Raw genomic sequence first — 20,861 nt, 5'->3', positions numbered from 1 at the left:
GTACGTGACTTGCAAAAAAGTCTTGACCGTAGATGGACTTGATCTCTACTTCTCCAGATTCATCTTGTATAGACACCCCGTTTTTCCCCGCTACTTCAACGGTTATGGTTGCCTCAATAAATTAAGAAACCAGCGTAGAGATGATATCATGGGATTAATTTCGTTTTCCACAGACGGCGCCAATGATGATATCCCAAAAATTTTCTTCGTCATCTTCGTGAATCCTCCGATTGTCCTTGCCTAAAAATCATGAATAAACCGGTTAGGGTGCGCCAGGATTTCTCCCGGCGTGACCCTCCAATGCCTAAGTCAGGCAGAGAAACATGGGAGAAAAGATAGAGGAAAACATGGGAAACATCATGGGGAAGAAAGTGTAGAAACTCCCTTCCCACGTTGTCTGTAATCAAGAAGAAAACAGTATATATATAATAAAAACTTTTCTGTCTTCAGATAGTTGAGAATGTGTGTTCATGTCAGCCCATTGATGTCCATCCATAATTAAAAGGGTCAGGCCCATGATCTGATAATATTGACAAGTCCAAGCCCAACTGTAGATAGTGAATATTTGCGAGACCCATATCTAATAATAATTACAAAACATCACTTACCATCAATAACCTGCTTGTTATCATAAATTTCGGTCTAAGTTCATGTGAAAAAATAAATATATTCCAAGATATCAGACGATATCTCGGGATATATCCTATGACATCATATAAATATCAAAATACAAATAGATGTAATTTAGATTAGTTAATTAATTTCAATTGGAATTAATGAAACCAGAAGATATAAATCGAGAATGTACATATAATAACTAACACTGAGTTGATTCCAAGACCAAAGAGTCGAGATCTATTTTCTTTTGATAAGTGGGGTGTTAAAAACATATACGCGAGGAAATAAGTAATTTACACATAAAATTAAAGTTCACAATTTTATTTTTGTCTTTTTTTGAAAAAGAAAACTTCGTAACATATCAAAAAAAAAATCTGTTAGAGGGTGGCGTCATTATTAAACAGTGAATGTAAAGATTAGACTTTAGAGTAGAAAATTTGGTATTATTTGATGAACAAAATTATTTCTTAATGGGCTTATTGGGCAAATTCAACGAATAGGGCCGTTGGTATTTTGTTCCCACTTCTTGTTCTTTATGTATGTATAAATATGGAAATTAATCAATGGGCTTCGGGAAATGGAATGCATCAACAAGGGTCTCTTGTTTTAGAATATAGTTTAAATGCACAACGTTTATGTTATTTTTAAAACGATTACATATTTTGCTAAAAAAAAACCCATTACATATATTTTTATTATTGTTAATCTGATATAAAAATATAGGGAAAATATTATTCTGTTGAGAGCGTGATAGATTTAATTATTATCTAACAACCGATCTTATATTAGGTATATATTATTATATATCTATATTATTTGTACTATGTTATTATTTCTCCAAATCCAGGGAAAAAATGACTTGATTATAATTCAAAGTATTATTATCATTTTGCCATAAAATTACTACAAATCGTGTGTGTATACGTATAAACAAAATCTCCGATCTCACGAGCCAATTTTATAAGTCAGATCTCCTACCATACATAACTCGCGAAAACTTATTATTTTTTATGTCAAAATCATTATCATTCATTGTAAATATGAGTCGTTTCCGATCGACCCATGGACCATTTTACGGTAGACAATGATTTATTATGGCCCTATCACATGTATTGGTATGGTTCAGACGGCTGGTTTTTAATCATTGATTTAGCACAATGTAAGCCACTAAATCAGGTTCCCGAGTTTCCTCTCCGAAACTCATTGAACGTCACTACAATAATTCCATCACACCTGATTGTCGCCATATTTAGGGGTAATTTATTATTAAAAAAATCAACTCAAAATAAGTTTTGCCAATTAACCTACCCCAATTGCCCGAGAACTCTATATAACTATAATTGATTGGATTTTATATTTTACCAAAAAAAAAAAAAAAAAGCCGGTTGTTTATTGCATCGGGGTTTGACAAACCCTTGCCTGCATACATGTTATGCATATGAATATGCACTTTCAGTATTTTTGCTTCACAGCAACAGATGTGTTAGAGATCTCAATTTCATGCACGAGATCTTGTTTTGGTGACGTTAAAGTGTCAAAGGCTGTCTGTTTCCTGTGGCATGTGAATTAATTTTGGTTGCATATGTCGAACAGGGATTGTAATGTATTCCAAAGTGTGACGATGTGACGTTCAACTAAAATTCAGGAATTTATATATCTTGTTTACATTATGAAAATCAAACTTTTTTCGAACACGTTGAAGGCCTTAATTAATTTGCTTCATTTATTGCGAATGGACGGCAAACTCATCAACAAATATTGAATTGTCATAAAATCTATTGAAATTAAATTAGTTATCCGTCGTCTCAAAAATTTCATTTAATTTTTATAATATGGTACTTCTTTTGAAGGAGAGAATATTATTAAAGTGTAACAGTCTCTTTTTGTCGCGTTCACTCTTTGTTTAATAACGCATCTGACCTACGTACCTTATTCATATGAAAAAAATCGTCTCGAAATCCATTGAATATGTAGGTTATAAAATTGAGAAATTTACGCTACTCGTAACAATCTTGTGACTTAAAATTCTTTTTTCTTTCCAGATCCGATAAAGATGGGCTTGGGGATTCACATTGGCACAAAAGTGGCATGATTTGCGGTAGTTATGTTTCCACTTTGGCCGTTATGACATCATTTATCTTTGCTCTTTGATAAGTTTTCCCACTTCCCCAAGAAATAAAGACAAGTGAAATCTGAAGATGCCCTAAAAAAGTCTAGAACGAAAAGGCGAAGATCCCTCCAAAACAAGCTAAGGAGGCATCTGGCTAGGGTGACAAGTCATGTTATGCATCCAACAAGATAACCAAAATCTTATCTATTTCATATAATTATATATATTTTTGCTTTTACAGATAAGTTTAGTGCATCATGCAAGTCAATAATTTTTTTTGTTGTTTGAACTTTGAATTATTCTGCGAGGCAAAAACCCTCTAGAGATGCCGTGAATTGTGGGATGAGGCGCTCATGAAATGCTTCTTAAAAAATGGAAAAGATCCATTGGAGTATCCAACATGGATTCATTAGACTTCAAGTCGAAATTAAAGCGGCAAGATTGATGGATTTGTGACTTAGTTTATACATTTAATCAAATAATCAATCACAAAATATTATTTAAAATTATAACAGATAACTCATAGGTCCATCGAGATTCAATTATAACAAACTTCTCCCTCGATTAAAACAACACCCACCTAATTAATATGGAATTGATCAGGAGCGAGGCCAGATTGTTTTGCATTCAGAAAATCTAACTATTGTTTTCACCTTATCCGATAAAAAATTACTAGCTTCTTCCAAGATATTACATTCTATTTTAATTTTATATGGTTCGGATTATTGATTTTGAAAGGAATATTTTATTTCTTAAAATCATTCTATTTTAAAAAAGATTTGATTTATTATCTTTTGTCTTTCTTGGACATGAAGTTATTTATTTCTTGGATTAACTTGATTTGAAATATGATTAAGTTTATCAGATTATGGTATTATCGTATATCTATTGATTCAATTCCTTATTGTTTAGATTTATCTTGATCAAGATCTAGAGTCCTACGCCTACAAGGAAACATTCAAAAGAAGGATTCTTGGTCTTTTTATTGGTGAGATGCGTGCACAAGGAAGGGAGAGACACAGAGAGAGCTTCACATACGTACATGAGAACTGAAGAACGTCTGAAGCTTGTCACGATCGTAGTTGTTTGAAGCCGTGAAGAACACTCAAAGATTATTGATCGAAGGGTGTTTACATCTCACGTGTTTTGGCTTCAAGAGTTTTTCTCCTTACTATGTTTTTAGTTATTCTATTTCATATAGAATTTTTAGGATAACTTTTATTCTTTATTTCTCACTTGTGTTGAGAAATTGAATTTTACAATAATCACTAGTTTTAGGGTTTGTAAAACTTTTTGAAAGTTTTCTAGTGAAGTTTTGCCCTGAGGCGCTGCAAGAGTATTTTATACTCTTGCTTAATTTATTTGAGTCTATTTATTTGGTTGCTTGTTTTTTTTATACGCTTAAAATTATTTTCCGCTGCAAATTACTCAAGGTGTTATAGTAGGTGTTGTCAACACCTTGTGACAACACCTTAAACTGTTTATGTGCAACCATTATTTCCTTACAAGTGGCATCAGAGCCATATTATTGATACACTAAGAACTGATCTTGGTTTGCTTATTTTATTACAGGAAAAAGATGGACTCATCGTCTGTTGCGAACTCGTTCTTGAAACCTTCAGTTCTTGATGGCACGAATTATGCACTATGGAAGAATAGGATGCGATATACTATTAAGGCTATGGATATTCGTGCTTGGCAAAGTATTCTGACTGGTTGGACTCCTCCAATGACGCAAGATGAAGATGGAGACTATATCATCAAGAAAGAAGAAACTTGGAATACCGAGGAAACACAAAGTTCAAGCTACAATGCTAAAGCACTCAATACAATTTTTGCAACTGTAGATATGAGGATGTATGGGATCATATCTGACTGCACTATTGCTAAGGATGCATGGGATGCTCTTCAAGAACACTGTGAAGGAACTGATAGCGTGAAAAGAACAAGATTGAGACTGTTAAACACAAGATTTGAAAATATCAGGATGGATGAGAATGAGACTATTGCTGATTATGATAAAAAACTTAGGGAGATAGCTACAGAGGCGCATGCTCTTGGAGGACCTATTGCTAGTGAGGCCATGGTGAACAAGGTTCTTCGTTCCTTGCCTAAAAGATTCAATGGAAGATTTGGGCGCTTGAAGAAGTAAAAGACACTTCAAAGATGAAGATGACTGAACTGATAAGCATTCTTCAAGTTTTTGAGATGAACAATAAAGAGCAAGAGAAGGATAAAGGAAAATCAATAGCTCTTCGAGCTTCAAAGCCTTCATATGAGGAATATATTCAATTCCATCAAGAAGTTCATCAATCTGATTTAGAAGATGATTCGATCTCTCTCATGACTAGGAAATTCAATGATTATTTGAAGAGGATGAAAGAGTCAAGAAAGACGGATCAAAAACTCAAGGCTCCAATGTTCTTCAACAAGCCCCTAATGATTAATGGACCAGAACAGTCACCAAGGAAGCCTACTGATACTCTTAAGCCTCGAATTACATCTGAAGGGAAAAAGAAGGTTGTTCCAAAGAAGTTGGACACTGTTCAATGTCATGCATGTCAAGGATTTGGACACTATGCAAACGAGTGTGTCAACACGCTTAGGAAAGGGATGATCACGTCTTTAAGTGATGAGGAGTCAGAAGAAGAAGAACATGAAGATGAAGAGAGTCACACTGCCTTATCTGTCTTATTGGATAGCAAGAAAAAATTTCAAGTAAATCCTTTAGGTGTTGCCGCAGGTGTTGCCACACCTGGCCGCAACATCTCCCAAAGGTCAGTTTGTTTGAATTCCTCCATTACTGATAATATGTGTGATAATGATACAGGTGAAGAGACAATGTCTATAGAAGAAGCTCGGATGATGTTTGAAGAATTACATACTGATTGGATCGAAAGGAATAAAGTGAATACTATCCTTTCAAAGGAAAATTCTGATTTAAAGGCTGATGTGTCAAGGCTGAAAGTCATGCTGAGTAAGAAAGACATCGAGTTAAGCCAAATGAAGGAAGAACTCGGAAAGGCAAAAGCTACATTGGCTAAGTTCAACTCAAGCACCTCCAAGCTTGATTCTCTACTCATGATGGGAAGAGATGGTACGGCTGGTTTAGGTTTTGAAAACAACATATTTGAGATTGAAGGCCTTACCAGTTGATCCTCCAAAATCAAAGCCATAGCCTACTGCCCCTTCAAAGTCTAGAAGGAAACGTAAGTACATTTGTCACTACTGTCATAGACCTGGTCACATTAAACCATACTGTTTCAAGCTGCAGGAAGACTACATGTATAGATCTGCATCTAAGGTGTTGCCTAAGGTGTTGCCAACATCTCTCCACAACATCCCTAGAAACAGATCTTATGTAAGAAAGATTTGGGTACCAAAAGCTGATATTCAATGTCATATGATTTATACTACTTTGAGAACTAATGTTTCAGGTGCATGGTACTTTGATAGCGGTAGCTCTCGTCACATGACAGGTTCCAAGAAGTTTCTCTCTGATTATTTTGAACAGAAAAGTGGAAAAGTAACCTATGGAGGAGGTTCAAAGGAAAACATTGTCGAAAAAGGGACTCTGAATGTTGCTGGTCTACCCAAGCTTCGCAATGTGCTTCATGTTGAAGGATTAACCGCGAATCTAATAAGCATAAGCCAACTTTGTGATGATAATTTGCATGTGCAATTTGATAAGAAATTATGCAAAGTTTTTGATGAATCAAATCTCTGTGTCATGACAGGTACTAGGTCATCCGACAACTGCTATCAACTCGAAGAAGAGATGACTTGTAGACACACCAAAGTTAATGAGTTTGATTTATGGCATCAAAAATTGAGTCATGAAACTTTCAAGACTTTAAAGAACTTGAGTAAGTTAGATGCTGTGAGAAGTATGCCTAACTTAAAATCTGGTATTCCATTTGTGTGTGAAGCATGTCAGAAAGGGAAGCAGACTAGGGTGTCACATGAGGTGTTGCCAACATCTGTGACAACACGCTGCCTTGAACTTTTACATATGGACTTGATGGGTCCAATGGATGTTGAAAGTTTCGGTGGTAAGAAATACTCTTTTGTTTGTGTGGATGATTTTTCACGATATACTTGGGTAAACTTTCTGAGAGAAAAATCGGACACATATGATGCATTCAAGAAGCTGCTCACTAAGATTTCGAACCTATACAATCTGAAGGTAATCAGAATTCGTACTGATCATGGTAAGGAGTTCGAAAACTCTTCTTTTGCTAGCTTGTGTGATAAGAAAGGTATTTCTCATGAATTTTCTGCCCCTAAAACTCCACAACAAAATGGGATTTCCGAAAGGAAAAATAGGACTTTGCAAGAAATGGCAAGAGTGATGCTAAGTTCTAAAAATATTTCAAAACGTTTTTGGGCTGAAGCCTTGAATACTGCATGTCATATTTCAAATAGAGTCTATTTGAGGAATGGTACTACTATGACCTCCTATGAAATTATCATGGGAAAGAGGCCAAACCTTAAATATTTTCATGTTTTTGGATGTGTATGCCATGTTTTGAATGATAGATATCATCTTGCTAAATTTGATGCAAAGAGTGATAAGTGCATGTTCTTAGGATATTCATCAAATAGCCGAGCTTATAGGATGTATAATTTGAGAACAAGGACTATTTTTGAGTCAATTAATGTTGTTTTTGATGATTCTTCAGATCTAAAGAAGAAAACAGCTGAGGATGATGTTGATGATCTGCTGGATAATTATGGAAATATAGATGTTGTCAAAGGAGTGTTGCCAACACCTCCGACAACACCTCCTACAGAAAATCCAGAATCAATAGTTGAAAAGACTACTGATGAGAATATTGATGAAAACAGTGAGGTAAATGAAACTGGAAAGAATGTTCCAAGTAGAATTCAGAATAATCACCCAACCTCACAGGTTATTGGAAATGTGCATGGAGACTTGCAAACTCGAAGAAAAGAGAAAGTGGATTATCAAAAGATGACAGGTTTGTTATGCATAAGTTCTACGTATTCTCAGGTACATTTTTCCTGTTTCGTGTTAAACATTGAACCCAAAAAGGTTGAAGAAGCATTAAAAGATAAATTTTGGGTCAATGCTATGCACGAAGAGTTAGAACAATTTGTGAAGAATGATGTTTGGTACCTGGTACCGTGTCCTGCTTATGGAAATGTCATAGGAACTAAATGGATTTTCAAAAATAAAACTGATGAGTCGGAAAACATCATTAGAAATAAAGCTAGGTTGGTAGCTCAAGGGTATACACAGGTTGAAGGGGTGGATTTTGATGAAACCTTTGCTCCTGTAGCCCGCATTGAGTCTGTCCGACTTTTGCTTGCTATTTCATGTTACATGAGAATGAAACTTTTTCAAATGGATGTAAAAAGTGCCTTTTTAAATGGGATCCTAAATGAAGAAGTCTATGTGAAACAACCTAAGGGTTTTGAGGATTTAAATCATCTTGACTATGTATATAAGTTGAAAAAGGCATTGTATGGATTGAAGCAAGCACCACGTGCATGGTATGGGAGACTTACTGAGTACTTGCTCAATATTGGTTTCAAAAGAGGTGAAGTTGATATGACCTTGTTTGTGCAAAAGTCTCAAGGTAATATCTTAATTTGCCAAATTTATGTGGATGATATAATATTTTGTGCTTCAAATGATAAACTAGTTGATGATTTTGTGAAGTGCATGTCTTCTACATTTGAGATGAGCATGGTTGGAGAGTTAACTTACTTCTTGGGCTTGCAAGTAAAACAAATGCATGATGGTATATTTCTGTGTCAAAGCAAGTATGCTAAAAATCTCGTGAAGAAGTTTCTGAATGATAACACTAAGCACATGCGCACACCTATGGGGTCTAATGAAAAGCTGTCTAGGGAGGATTTTGCCGAAGGTGTTGACAACACCCTCTATAGAAGCATGATTGGTAGTCTTTTGTATTTGAGTGCTACTAAATCAGATATCATGTATAGTGTTTGTTTGTGTGCTAGATACCAGTCTAACCCAAAAATCACTCACCTAAAGGCCGTAAAACTTATACTGAAGTATGTGGCTGGAACTTTGAATTTGGGTTTGTGGTACACTAAAGAAACCAATTCGAATTTGGTAGGATTTAGTGATGCTGATTGGGCTGGGGATTTAGATGAGAGGAAGAGTACTTCGGGAGAATGTTTCTATTTGGGAAATAACTTAGTGTCATGGTACAGTAAGAAACAAAACTGTGTTTCACTCTCTACTGCCGAGTTTGAGTATGTTGCTGTTGGTAGTTGTTGCTCTCAACTCCTATGGATGAATCAAATGTTGAATGATTATGGAATTAAGAGTGATACTCCTATTGTGTACTATGATAATTCTAGTGCCATTGATATATCCAAAAATCCAGTACAACACTCTCGAACCAAACACATTGACATTAGACATCACTTCATTCAAGATTTGGTCGAGAAAAGCATAATATTAATTGAGTTTGTTGGAACTAATAACCAATTAGCTGATATATTCACAAAAGCTTTGGATTTCGAGAGATTTTTCAGTCTAAGGAAGTCTCTCAGTATGTGTGCATTATAGACATAACTTAGATGTTGTCAGAAGTGTTGCCAACACCCTGTGACAACACCTTTTCATGCATGAGCACTCTTAGGATCTTAGGCATTTTTGCATACATGCATTCATTCTGTTTAGTGATGTGTTGGATACTTTGTAACCATTAACTGGTTTTCACTCAGGATTCTGTGCAAAATTGTTTTACAGTTTAATGAGATTTAATTGAAGAAGAGTTCTGACTAAATCACGAAGTAGCGGAGGGGTGTTCGTGTGTTCCATGATCCCGTCTCAAGTGAAAAGTGATTTCGCAAATTCAGAAACTCAAAATAACAAAATGGTTAAATAAGATCATCTCAATCATCAAATTTGATTGAAAAACAGAAGCAGATGGAAAAAGCTACCTAAAGGGGTCCATTGAAGATCGTTCCTTTAGTGTGCAGGCTACCACTTCTGTAATAATGAATTTAATGGCTATCTGAAAATAAAGTATTTTTTTAATCCTGAAATGTTGCTGGAAGATGTTGCCTACATCGTGGATAACACCTCGCTTGTCAACATATTATTTGTGCACATAATTGCATTTTAAGTTTATGTCGCATTCTGTTTTAGACATAATTAGGACATGCATATTTTGATTTTTGAATATATTTGGCCAAAAGGTTATGAATTCCGATCGAACAAAATTTGTGATTTTTGCCTTATCCTCTGAATTTTTGAATTTGAATGTGATTGGATTTTGTTTCAGTGGTGTTATATTCAGATGAGGAGTTAAAATTGGAAAAATTTGGGGAAATATTTGGGCCAAGATTATCGGAGGAAATCAAAGGGATTTATTGCCTAATTAAGTCGTATTTGTTACCGTTTTCCTCATAGTTACCGTTGAGATTTTGTTACCGTTGGGGGCCTACAGAATCCAAGTTAGAATAGGAAAAGGTTTGAGGGATTATATATCTGTGTTTTTATCTTCTTTTGGAAATATTTTATTTTCATCCCGAGTTCCCTTATTCTCAATACTCTCTGATTAATATTGACCTATTCAATTCTCAATATTTTATCCTCACGCATTTTCATGGCAGAAAAGGGTTTTGATCCCCAAGATATTCGTTCTGAGATGGGATATTCAGAAGATGCTACGGAAGGTGTTACAACACCTACATCACCACACCCTGTGGTTGAACAAGCGTTGATCTCTGTTGCCGAATAACCAGTGCCTCTGGAATCCATCGCTCCAGGAGAGCCAGACAATGAAATCGATGTAGAAAATTTGCCTGATATGTCTGTGCTGAATAAGGTGTTTCCTACGAAACCCTTAACCCGTAGATCAAAGAGACAAGCAGGCTACAATCCTGATTACACTGCATCGAAGCGTTTTCGTGGGAAGGGTCAAACATCAAGACCTTCTTTGGTTGACACCGAATTTTCTTTTGGTGATGCGAGCTCCGATGAAGATTTTAAGTTGGTACATCGAAAGAAGGGAAAAGCAAGTGCAATGGATACCTCTGTTTCAATCATTCCCGTTCCTTTTGGATCTGAAGAAAAGGCATAGGGGAGTTCATCATCTGATAGTGACTCTTCAGAGTCAGAATCCCCTGTTTCTACTGATGAAAAAGATGCATCCGCATCTGCTGGTAATTTTGAGAAGACAGTTACTACTCATCCTGCTCCGTCCGATGATGAAGAAATGTCTATAGCACAGTTTATGGCTAAAATGAAGAAGTCAAAAGGCAAGAAGCCTATATTCACTGCTACTGCTTCTGCTCCAGAATCCGAGGATGAACTTGATGAAGAGATGCTTCAGGAATATGCTGACAATCGCCCTCAACCTTCTGATAGTTCCAGCTCTGATTCGAGTGAAGATTCAGATGCTGAGAATGAGTTAGGAGAAGAGTCAGATTCTGATGACTCTGAAGAAGAAGAGGAAGGTGCTGAGGAAGGTGTTGCCGACACCCTGGACAACACCTTAGGAGAAGAATATCGGGTAAATTCGTCCTATTCATCTGCCTTTTATTCCAAGGAAATTGCTGATCGCTGGGAGAATTATGCTGATAGAGAGTTTCTGGAAGAGCATAACATTGATATGGAGAGCTATGGAACTCAAAATATGGTGAAATTTTTTGAGGTAAGGAACCTTCTGTCTACTGTTACTACTGCTGGTTCGTATTGCAGAGAGATTGTGCGTGAGTTTTACTGCAATCTCACTGAAGCTGTGAGGGATCCAAGATACATGAAGTATGGGAAAGTTTATGTGCGAGGGCAGATCTTCTCTTTCAGCCCTGCCATTATAAATGGATTTCTTCAGACTCCTGCCTCTGATGATGCTGCTCTACCAACCATGGATGAGATGATATCAGTCATCACTGGGGGGCATGCCACTGCGTACCCAGCACATCCTAAGAAATTGTCAGCAGCCAAGCTTACGTCTTTTTACTCTGTTCTTCATAAAACTGCCGTGAAGACCTGGACTCCATCTGGAAATTCCAGTGTGATTACCAAGCATCAAGCCCCTGTCTTGTATGCTACTGGTACTGGAATTGCTTTCAATTATGTTCGACTCGTGTTTGACACAGTCATGGCATTTGCAGACGGTGCTCAACCTACTTTGAAGTTGCCTTATCCATCACTCATTTACTCTATGTTGCTGTCTCAAAAAATTGAGAAGGATGATGATGAAGTACTTATTGAGCCTGGGGAGTTGCTAAAGATTGCACCGGCATTGCTCAAAGGAAATAGGAAGATAGACCTTCCTTGGTCTGATACTGCTGATTATGCAGGTGTCATGGCAGGTGCTGCCAACACCTCCTCTGCTGCTGCTGTTTTTGTACCTCCTTCTGCTGCTCAAGCTGTTGATTTGACGTTCATTCAAGCTCAATTGGTGCATGCTGAGCAGAAGATTGCTCAAGCAAAGGTTGACCTTGCATACTACGAAGGGTTAAAGGCTCACTATGAGTCTCTTTTAAATGGAGCTGGCCCTTCTGAACAAAAAAAAGGGAGAAGGAAGTGAAGAAGTTGACTCAGAGAGCAATCAATTTTAATCGTAGTTTTTGGTTTTACTAAGTTTATTTGTTTTTATTGTAGGTTAAAAGTTCTGTTGTTTTTGCTCTGCTTTTGCTCTGATTTGCTCTGACCCTAATCAAAACTGTTTTGGTGTTTGCTCTGTTGTTTCGTATGATTATTTCTCCTTGCACTTATGTCTTCTGATATGAGGTGTCATAGCTAGATGTTGTCAACATCTTATGACAACACCTCTGCTTATACTTAGGGGGAGAATCTATTCAGGGGGAGTTTTGATTAAGGGGGAGTTTCGTTGTGTTTTGTCCAGAAAGGCAAAAAGGAGGAGATTGAAAGGAATATTTTATTCCTTAAAATCATCCTATTTTGAAAAAGATTTGATTTATTATCTTTTGTCTTTCTTGGACATGAAGTTATTTATTTCTTGGATTAACTTGATTTGAAATATGATTAAGTTTATCAGATTATGATATTATCGTATATCTATTGATTCAATTCTTTATTGTGTAGATTTATCTTGATCAAGATCTAGAGTCCTACGCCTACAAAGAAACATTCAAAAGAAGGATTTTTGGTCTTTTTATTGGTGAGATGCGTGCACAAGGAAGGGAGAGACACAGAGAGAGCTTCAAATACGTACATGAGAACTGAAGAACGTCTGAAGCTTGTCACGATCGTAATTGTTTGAAACCGTGAAGAACACTCAAAGATTATTGATCGAAGGGTGTTTACATCTCACGTGTTTGGGCTTCAAGAGTTTTTTTCCTTACTATGTTTTTAGTTATTCTATTTCATATAGAATTTTTAGGAGAACTTTTATTCTTTATTTTTCACTTGTGTTGAGAAATTGAATTTTACAATAATCACTAGTTTTAGGGTTTGTAAAACTTTTTGAAAGTTTTCTAGTGAATTTTTGCCCTGAGGCGCTGCAAGAGTATTTTATACTCTTGCTTAATTTATTTGAGTCTATTTATTTGGTTGCTTGTTTTTTTTATACGCTTAAAATTATTTTCCGCTGCAAATTACTCAAGGTGTTATAGTAGGTGTTGTCAACACCTTGTGACAGCACCTTAAACTGTTTATGTGCAACCATTATTTCCTTACCGATTTGACCCGGATAAACACGAGAGCTTACCCAAAGGGGCTAAAATTCGGGTAAAAACCTCGGCCTACCAAACCCTTTTGAGGCCTGATTCCTTATGGTGGGCCAACAAGTTTATTTATTTATTTATTTATGTCGAATAATTTATTTTTTTAAAGAAAGGAAGAACAACGAAAATGGGCAAGATGTATAAAAGAATAATTAAGTGTGGCATCAATCGGGGCCCCGACGTGTTAAAGTTAAGGCTTAGAGTGCACGCTTCACACTTGAAGTTGTTTTGTGCTTAGAACATGTGTACGATTATGTTCTTTATTGTTCCCTCTATATATTTATTGAACCCCCTCAAAAAGGGCCCTATTTCGAAAGCTTCTTTCCACCCACAACATTTCTTTTTAATTATATCATGGTTTTTTGGTTAGAAAGTAGACATACTTATCCCCCATTGAATCGAGTAGCTACCTAATATGTTCATTGTTATCATCTTATAGAACCCACATTACTTCGTCTTTTCACTCACAAGATTGAAAAAGGTTAACTTGAAACATAAAACAAATATATATGTAATTAATCACTTTGATAAAAGCCGTGGCCGTGTACGTTCGACGTTCGTTCGTAATATCATAATACGATATTGATTCAATATAATTATCAAATCTTCGGCGTGATATTCTAAATGATGTGTCAAAATTCAAATGATGTTGTGTTACATTTTTATTGTATAGAATATAGATTTAAAATAAATAAATTTTTTGTGTCCCCGTTGTATTGAAAAAAATACAGATAACATAACAGACATATTTATCAGTTTCATGTATTTGTGAATGTTACGTACGCTAGCTAGCTTGTAGGCCTTTGAAATCGATTATTTCAATTCTAAAGCAAAGCATGCTTGCTATTCTCTTTGCGCACGCGCGCCTACCTGTTTACGTGACCAACCTACCACAGAGTTAGCTCGCGCGCCCATCTTTCATTACCATGCATCTTTAAAATATTTTATTTATTTTTTGTCAATTATTTTTTAAATCATACTAAAAATTATAAATCCACATCTAAAATCGGATAACACAATAATTCATGTTCGCTCTTGTCAATTGCAAATTATGTTGCGTTGACTCAGCGATCCAGTATTAATTAATTAATTAGTTTAATATGAATATTCTGACCGTTTATTTCGTTGTGGAGTTCGTTGACGGTTATTACTGTTGGATACACAGAAGCATGCAGTTATTGCAGATCTTCTACTAATCATTATCAATGTTTTTTTTGTTTTCCGAAGGCATTTAATTCCATTAAGTCGAAAACCAATCTGTCAATCTTCGCCGCGGAATCAAACAAAAGAAGAAAATGGTCATGATAATTTTGCACCGTTGGATGAGAACAAATTAAAAAGGTTCCAAAATTGATGCTCACGTGAATATCAATCCACGGTCAAGAAGGATTTGTCCTCCATCCACACACACACACACACACACATATTTATATATTTAATTTAATTTAGGTGTAAAAACAAGTGGTCGCGGGTGTACGTGTGGAACATATATCACTTTGTATTTAGCCGCAATGTTACGCATCCTAATGTGGATAACTCCACTATATTTGAACCAAAAGAGGTGCCATTTGTCTAATCACTTGTACGTATAATGAAAAGTTATAGGAATCGATTAATATATATATTTTCTTGTTATATTTAATTGTATCACAAAAATCAAGTTGGCAAACATGTGATATGCTACGAGGGCAGTATGGTCAATTGAATATAATTGTCCCTATATATATGTATCAAGTTGGCAAACATGTGATATGTATGATCCCCCCACGATTTAATTTCTCTCGTCCTATATAAATATCATCTTATCGTCAGGCTTCTATGATGAAAATGTTACGTCCATTATTACTAATCCATTTCTTCTTCCACCTCCACCTCCGCCCCTCCGCGGCCGGCCCCACTCCATCCTCTTCAAACGTAAATGCCGCCGCCACGGACTATATCCGCGCGAGCTGCCACACCACCCAGTACCCCGACTTATGCTACACCTCGCTGGCAAGCTACGCCGACTCCGTGCAACAGAACCCAGCTCGGCTGGCTCGCGCGGCCATCGGCGTGAGCCTGTCCAGAGCGAGCCGCTTGGCCATCTACGTCCGGAACCTCACCAGCCGGGGGGACTACGGGCCCGACCCCCGCGCCGGCGCGGCGCTGCACGACTGCTTCAGCGTGTTCGGAGACGCGGTGGAGCAGATGCGGGGGTCGCTGGAGCAGATGCGGCGGCTGAAAGGGGCCGGGGAGGAGCTGGCCTTCGAGATGAGCAACGTGCAGACGTGGATGAGCGCGGCGCTGACGAACGAGGAGACGTGTACGGACGGGTTCGAGGAGGTGGCTGACGGGGCGGTGAAGGCGGACGTTTGCGATCGAGTGGTGAAGGTGAAGGAGGTGACGAGCAATGCTCTGTCTCTGGTGAATAGTTTTGTGGCTGATTCTAAGGTTATGGTCCCCTGATTTCTATTTTATGCTGGATCTTTGCCTTTCTGTAAACATTCTACTCAGAGCTAGCTAGCTATTAATCAAACCAATATTGTTTTATATATTTCGTCTGTTGCAATATTTGGGTTTTGTTTTAATATTATAAGTGACTTCTTATGATATTAAAGGCTTAATATTTTATAGTTTGTATATAATTTTGCTATGTAATAAGGACGTTAATTAGAATGAATATTAATCTGATGATAACCATAGCAAAACTCGAAACGGGTGGACTCATGTTTAATAAAATAGTACTTATTAATTCATGTCAACTTGCATATAAATCATGGAAAATTTGAGCTTGTAAGTTATAGTTGGTAGGTTTCAAATGTTTTTTTTTTTGGGCTGAATTGTGAAAAATATCCTTCATGTGCAGGGTCGATCTTAACAATTTTTGGGCCTGAGTCTAACTTTTAAAAGACCCCTAAATCATAATGTGCATTCATATTCTATACAAGATGATTACTATAAAAGAACTCGTCTAACAGTTTAGAGCTAACAATATTGATCAAATTGTTAAGAAATTTTTTTTCTCAGTTAATAGCATAACCAATTCATTCAATCTTTTCACATAATATAACATGGTTTATTGAGGATATGTTTTGAAAAGCTTTAAATTTGATAAAAAAAAAAATTTGCACTTACAACTGTAAAAAATATAGTCAACGAAATTTTATAAGCAATGTGAGTATTTGAGAAATATCCATCAATTTTTTTTCCAAGTAATTCACTATATCCATTGTCGGTTTTGTTTCTTTTGGTAATGAGAACTTCAAGAATGTCAACTCCAAGAATAAATCATGCTCATTAATATCAGAACAACAGTCAAAAAATATGTTATTATATTGATCCAATTACATTAATATATAATAAAATTAGGGAATAAAAAGGTTTTTTTATTTTTATTGGGCACGAGAAAAATAATTTATATTTGAAAAAAATTATCAAGAGACATAGGAATAATAAACTTCATAAATAAATTTATCAAAAAGCCCAAAAATAATAATAAAAAATTTATATTAAGCAGTAGGCAAAGAAAAAATAATTTCCTGAGATATGAATGAAAAAGCCCAAAAATAATTAATTTATATTAGATCAATTTACACTTTTATATAATAATTTTTTTTTTTAAAATTATGGGCCCCGAAAAAAAATGGGCTCAAGTCAGACGACTCTTCGGCCTCCAAATAAAACGATGCGTACTAGGCACTAGCAACTAAAGGCCCTTGAAACCTACTCAGTTTTGGTGGGTTTATAGGAGGATTCTAGGGAGTCGGGATGAAGAAGTAGGGGACGGGATTAATAGAAACAACGGCTCGCCAGCTAGGTCAGATTGGAGAAGCCACTATCACTTTGAGCCAATCGAATCTCCTTGTTGGCCGATAACTCGATGGTATCCGCTCATGGGCTTCTTTCAAAGCTTCTTCGAATGCCTCTAGGTGCGTAGCGGAGTGAAGTCAAAGTAAGATAGAGGAAGTACAGATAAACATCCTTTTGCCTGCCCTGTTCATGTGTTACTTAAAACAATTCGTTAACGATATAATATAATATTGTTTTTTACGATTATAAGTTCCGTCGATCCAGCAAACCATATGATATTCATTAAGAGTTTTTTTTTCAACATTCATCGAATTGAAGTCATGTCTCTTTCAATTCCATCCCCTATATGCATGGTCCTAATTTTTCATGAGCTGTTATATATATTCTTGATTAAAATTAATTATAAATTATTATTATAAATGTATGTTTTTCAATTATGCAATATGTACATGATCAATTGAGGGTACTTTCCTTACGACACTTTCGGTTCCTCTATCTATTCTTTGTAGATTTCACCCCGATAACACAAGGTTTTTAACAGGCGTGGCTCTCTTTTGAATAATACCTTGTGTACGTATGTCGTTTAATTTCATTAAATAATTCAATAATTTTTTCGGGCGTCCGTAAAGAAAGAAACCAGTGCAATAATTGAGGATCATAATTGATAGAACTCAAGTACCAATTTCTGGTGGTAAGGATGATATATGACAACACAAGGTCCCCGATATTTGACTACTTGGATCACTTTCTATGTTTCGCTTGGTGTGCTATCCTTGAATTGGATGAGTTTTCCCCACAGGGATGATAGTATATGTCATCACTTTATATAACATATGTAACGAGGCCCGAATTTTTTTTAGAAACAACCCTTGTGAAATCTTGTTCGTTTACCATATCTACATGTCAAAATAAGTTAGTGGGACGATTTGATCCACCATTTTAGCGCGCGAAAGGTCTGATTCGACATGTATAATCCATTTTACAATGTATTATTTACAAGATACAATTATCTAATAATGTGATCCATATAGATGTATATCGCGTAGGGCTCAAGTCCTCTAAATCAAAATTTAAATTCCTTTCATTGCCCATAAAGTGAACTTTGATGATCACTAGCTCCCTGTCGGATTTTTCTAGTTTCATTCAAAAAAAAAAAACATAAAAATGGATTAAATTATTGTTAATCACTATATTTTTCATATAAATCATGCATCACGTGAAAATTTGTTATCGGTCCCTAGTTTCATCTAAAACCTAGTTTTGGAGATATGATCTTCAATTCAAATTATTTTAATATCATAGGTTTAATGTCATATGAACTCTATTCAAATTTAATAATAACCAGTAATTGAGATACTCCCGATGTATGTGCGACGTGATACATGAATATTTATGTACAGAACAACACTTTCCACATAATCGGAAGTAAATGAAGTGAATTGAAAAGGGGATAAAAAAATTGTAAATTGGAAATGATAGAAAGAACATGGGTGAGTGGAGGGGCGTTTTTGGATTAAGAAGAACCAGATCCAGACACCATTCAGTTTTTATGTGGTGCTTAAACTTAATAAATAGTATTCCCTCCGTCCCAATTATATTGTTCACGTTTTTTTTATGTTTGTCTCAAATATATAGTCATATACAATATTTAGTAATATTTTTTTACATTTTTTACTAATATACCCCTATTAACTACACCTTAAAAATTGTGCAATCATTTTTTAATATATTAAATAAGTATAAAATAGAAAGTCTATATAAAATTTATTTTTTCAATAAATTTTTCTTAATTTGTGTGATTAAAAAAAAGAGGGCAATATATATAGGACAGAGGGAGTAATAGATATAACACTTATATGGTTCGGCCCAATAGTGGAGAATCAAACTTAGAAACATATAGGCCTAAAGCCCATAATATATGGAGTCCTACTCGAAACTTGAGCCTGGACCATCCTGTAAGGCCCAATTATTTGAACGTAATTACGCCGATAGAACTTTTGTTTTAATTTTCATATTTATAAATTTTATTTTATTTTTTCATGTGATCCGACATGACCTACGAATAAACGTCTCTCCGCTGCCATTTTGTATTAATTAAAACATCGAAGATAAGGTTAAAAGATTCAATGGTGATGATAAGTTCAATTACTCATGATCTATCTTCAACTTTACTTTAGTTTAAATAATTTGATCCATGATTTCTCAACGTGCTCTAATCATGTAGTTGTCAAATACATAAAACATACTACCATTGTTATATTTATCAATTCATTTATAGAAATGTCCGAAAACGATATATTATAGGACAGTTCAACAGATATCTTTCAGTTTATAGAACTGTCAGAAAATTATATATGATATGACAGTTCAATGGATAACCGTCAGAATACATCTCTAGCTAGTTGACAAATCCGATAATGTGATCATATATAGATCGGAAAAGTTGAAACGAGCTTGTGGAGCGGACTAACCTACGTTTTTTGAATTTGATACATTTTAAATATTTGAATGTTTGCTTTCCCAAGTAGAAAAGAAAATTCAAGTGTTGATGCGGTTGTTGTCTGTTGAGCTGGAAATGTAGAGAAAATGCATGCCAATCAGTGAATAACTAACTATATGGAAACATAGAAAGTGCCCCTTTTTTCTGTATACTGACTTTTTCATGGTTGCTTTTAGCAATCTAGAATCATTTATATCTTAAGCTCACGTGAAATTATTACTAATATGTATCTATGTATTATTAGACCAATATCGCCCCCGCGTCATCAGTGCGAATTTTTTGGCATATATTACGTTTTAGTTGATGGTAACTTATATGACAACTAGAGCTTATGATTTTTCTAAAAAAATAAAAAAAAAATGAATTTCAAATACGAAAATGGTGGGTGTGAGTTAATTAGTATTGCTCTTTCATTAATTAGAACATCTTTCACCAATAGTGGAAAGCCGGGATTTTAAATCTACCCTAGTTAGAAATTTTTTAACGAAAACCAAAATAATACATACCAAATAAAATCATTTTAACAAAAAACAAAATAATGCATAACAATTAAAATCATAATTAAGATAAATGTTCATTATAGTATCAAAAATATTCTCATTAAGAACATCTTCAATATCTTTCGTTTAGAGCTTCTCCAATCAGGCATCAATTTGGCGTAATACGCTAAATTGGCGCTTGAATTGGAGCTCCAACCCAGCGCGCGTATTGCTACAGTATTGCACCAAATTTGGTGCAACACTGTAGCAACGCTATCCCTCTCCCCTTTTTTTTTTGTTTTTTCTTTCTATTTTTTTATTATAATAAATATTAAGATTTTTTATTAATAATTTAATTATATTATTATATAAAATTTTAATTATTTATTTTAAAATTTTAATTTATTCAATAATCAACTAAATTTACATTTTGATTTATTCAGATTATTTTTACGTGTGATTCTAATGTTTTTAATAGTTAATTATTTATATTCAATTAATTAAGAAGTTTAAGTATTTAAATAACGAAATTAAATTTTTGAATTTTAAAAAAAATATCGCCTAAAATAGATTTAATTTAAAGTTTTAATTCATCAATATTTCTAATTAATATCTATATAGAAATTATTTTAGGTATTATTGATATTTTAATTATAATGTT

The 20,861-nt window shown here is 35.1% G+C and overlaps 1 protein-coding gene across 1 annotated transcript; it reads left to right on the top strand.

Annotated features, from left to right (window-relative positions):
* The first annotated feature begins 15,197 nt into the window (after nt 1-15,197).
* On the top strand, nt 15,198-16,103 carry LOC140884208 (21 kDa protein). Its single transcript, XM_073290889.1, has one exon. It carries the CDS (start codon nt 15,251-15,253, stop codon nt 15,875-15,877), a length of 627 nt encoding a protein of 208 aa, XP_073146990.1. The 5' UTR covers nt 15,198-15,250; the 3' UTR covers nt 15,878-16,103.
* The last annotated feature ends 4,758 nt before the right edge of the window (nt 16,104-20,861 follow it).

The sequence above is a fragment of the Henckelia pumila genome, chromosome 2, assembly GCF_033568475.1.
Source record: "Henckelia pumila isolate YLH828 chromosome 2, ASM3356847v2, whole genome shotgun sequence".
Taxonomy (NCBI): Eukaryota; Viridiplantae; Streptophyta; class Magnoliopsida; order Lamiales; family Gesneriaceae; genus Henckelia; species Henckelia pumila.
This window is presented reverse-complemented; position numbering and strand designations above follow the sequence as displayed.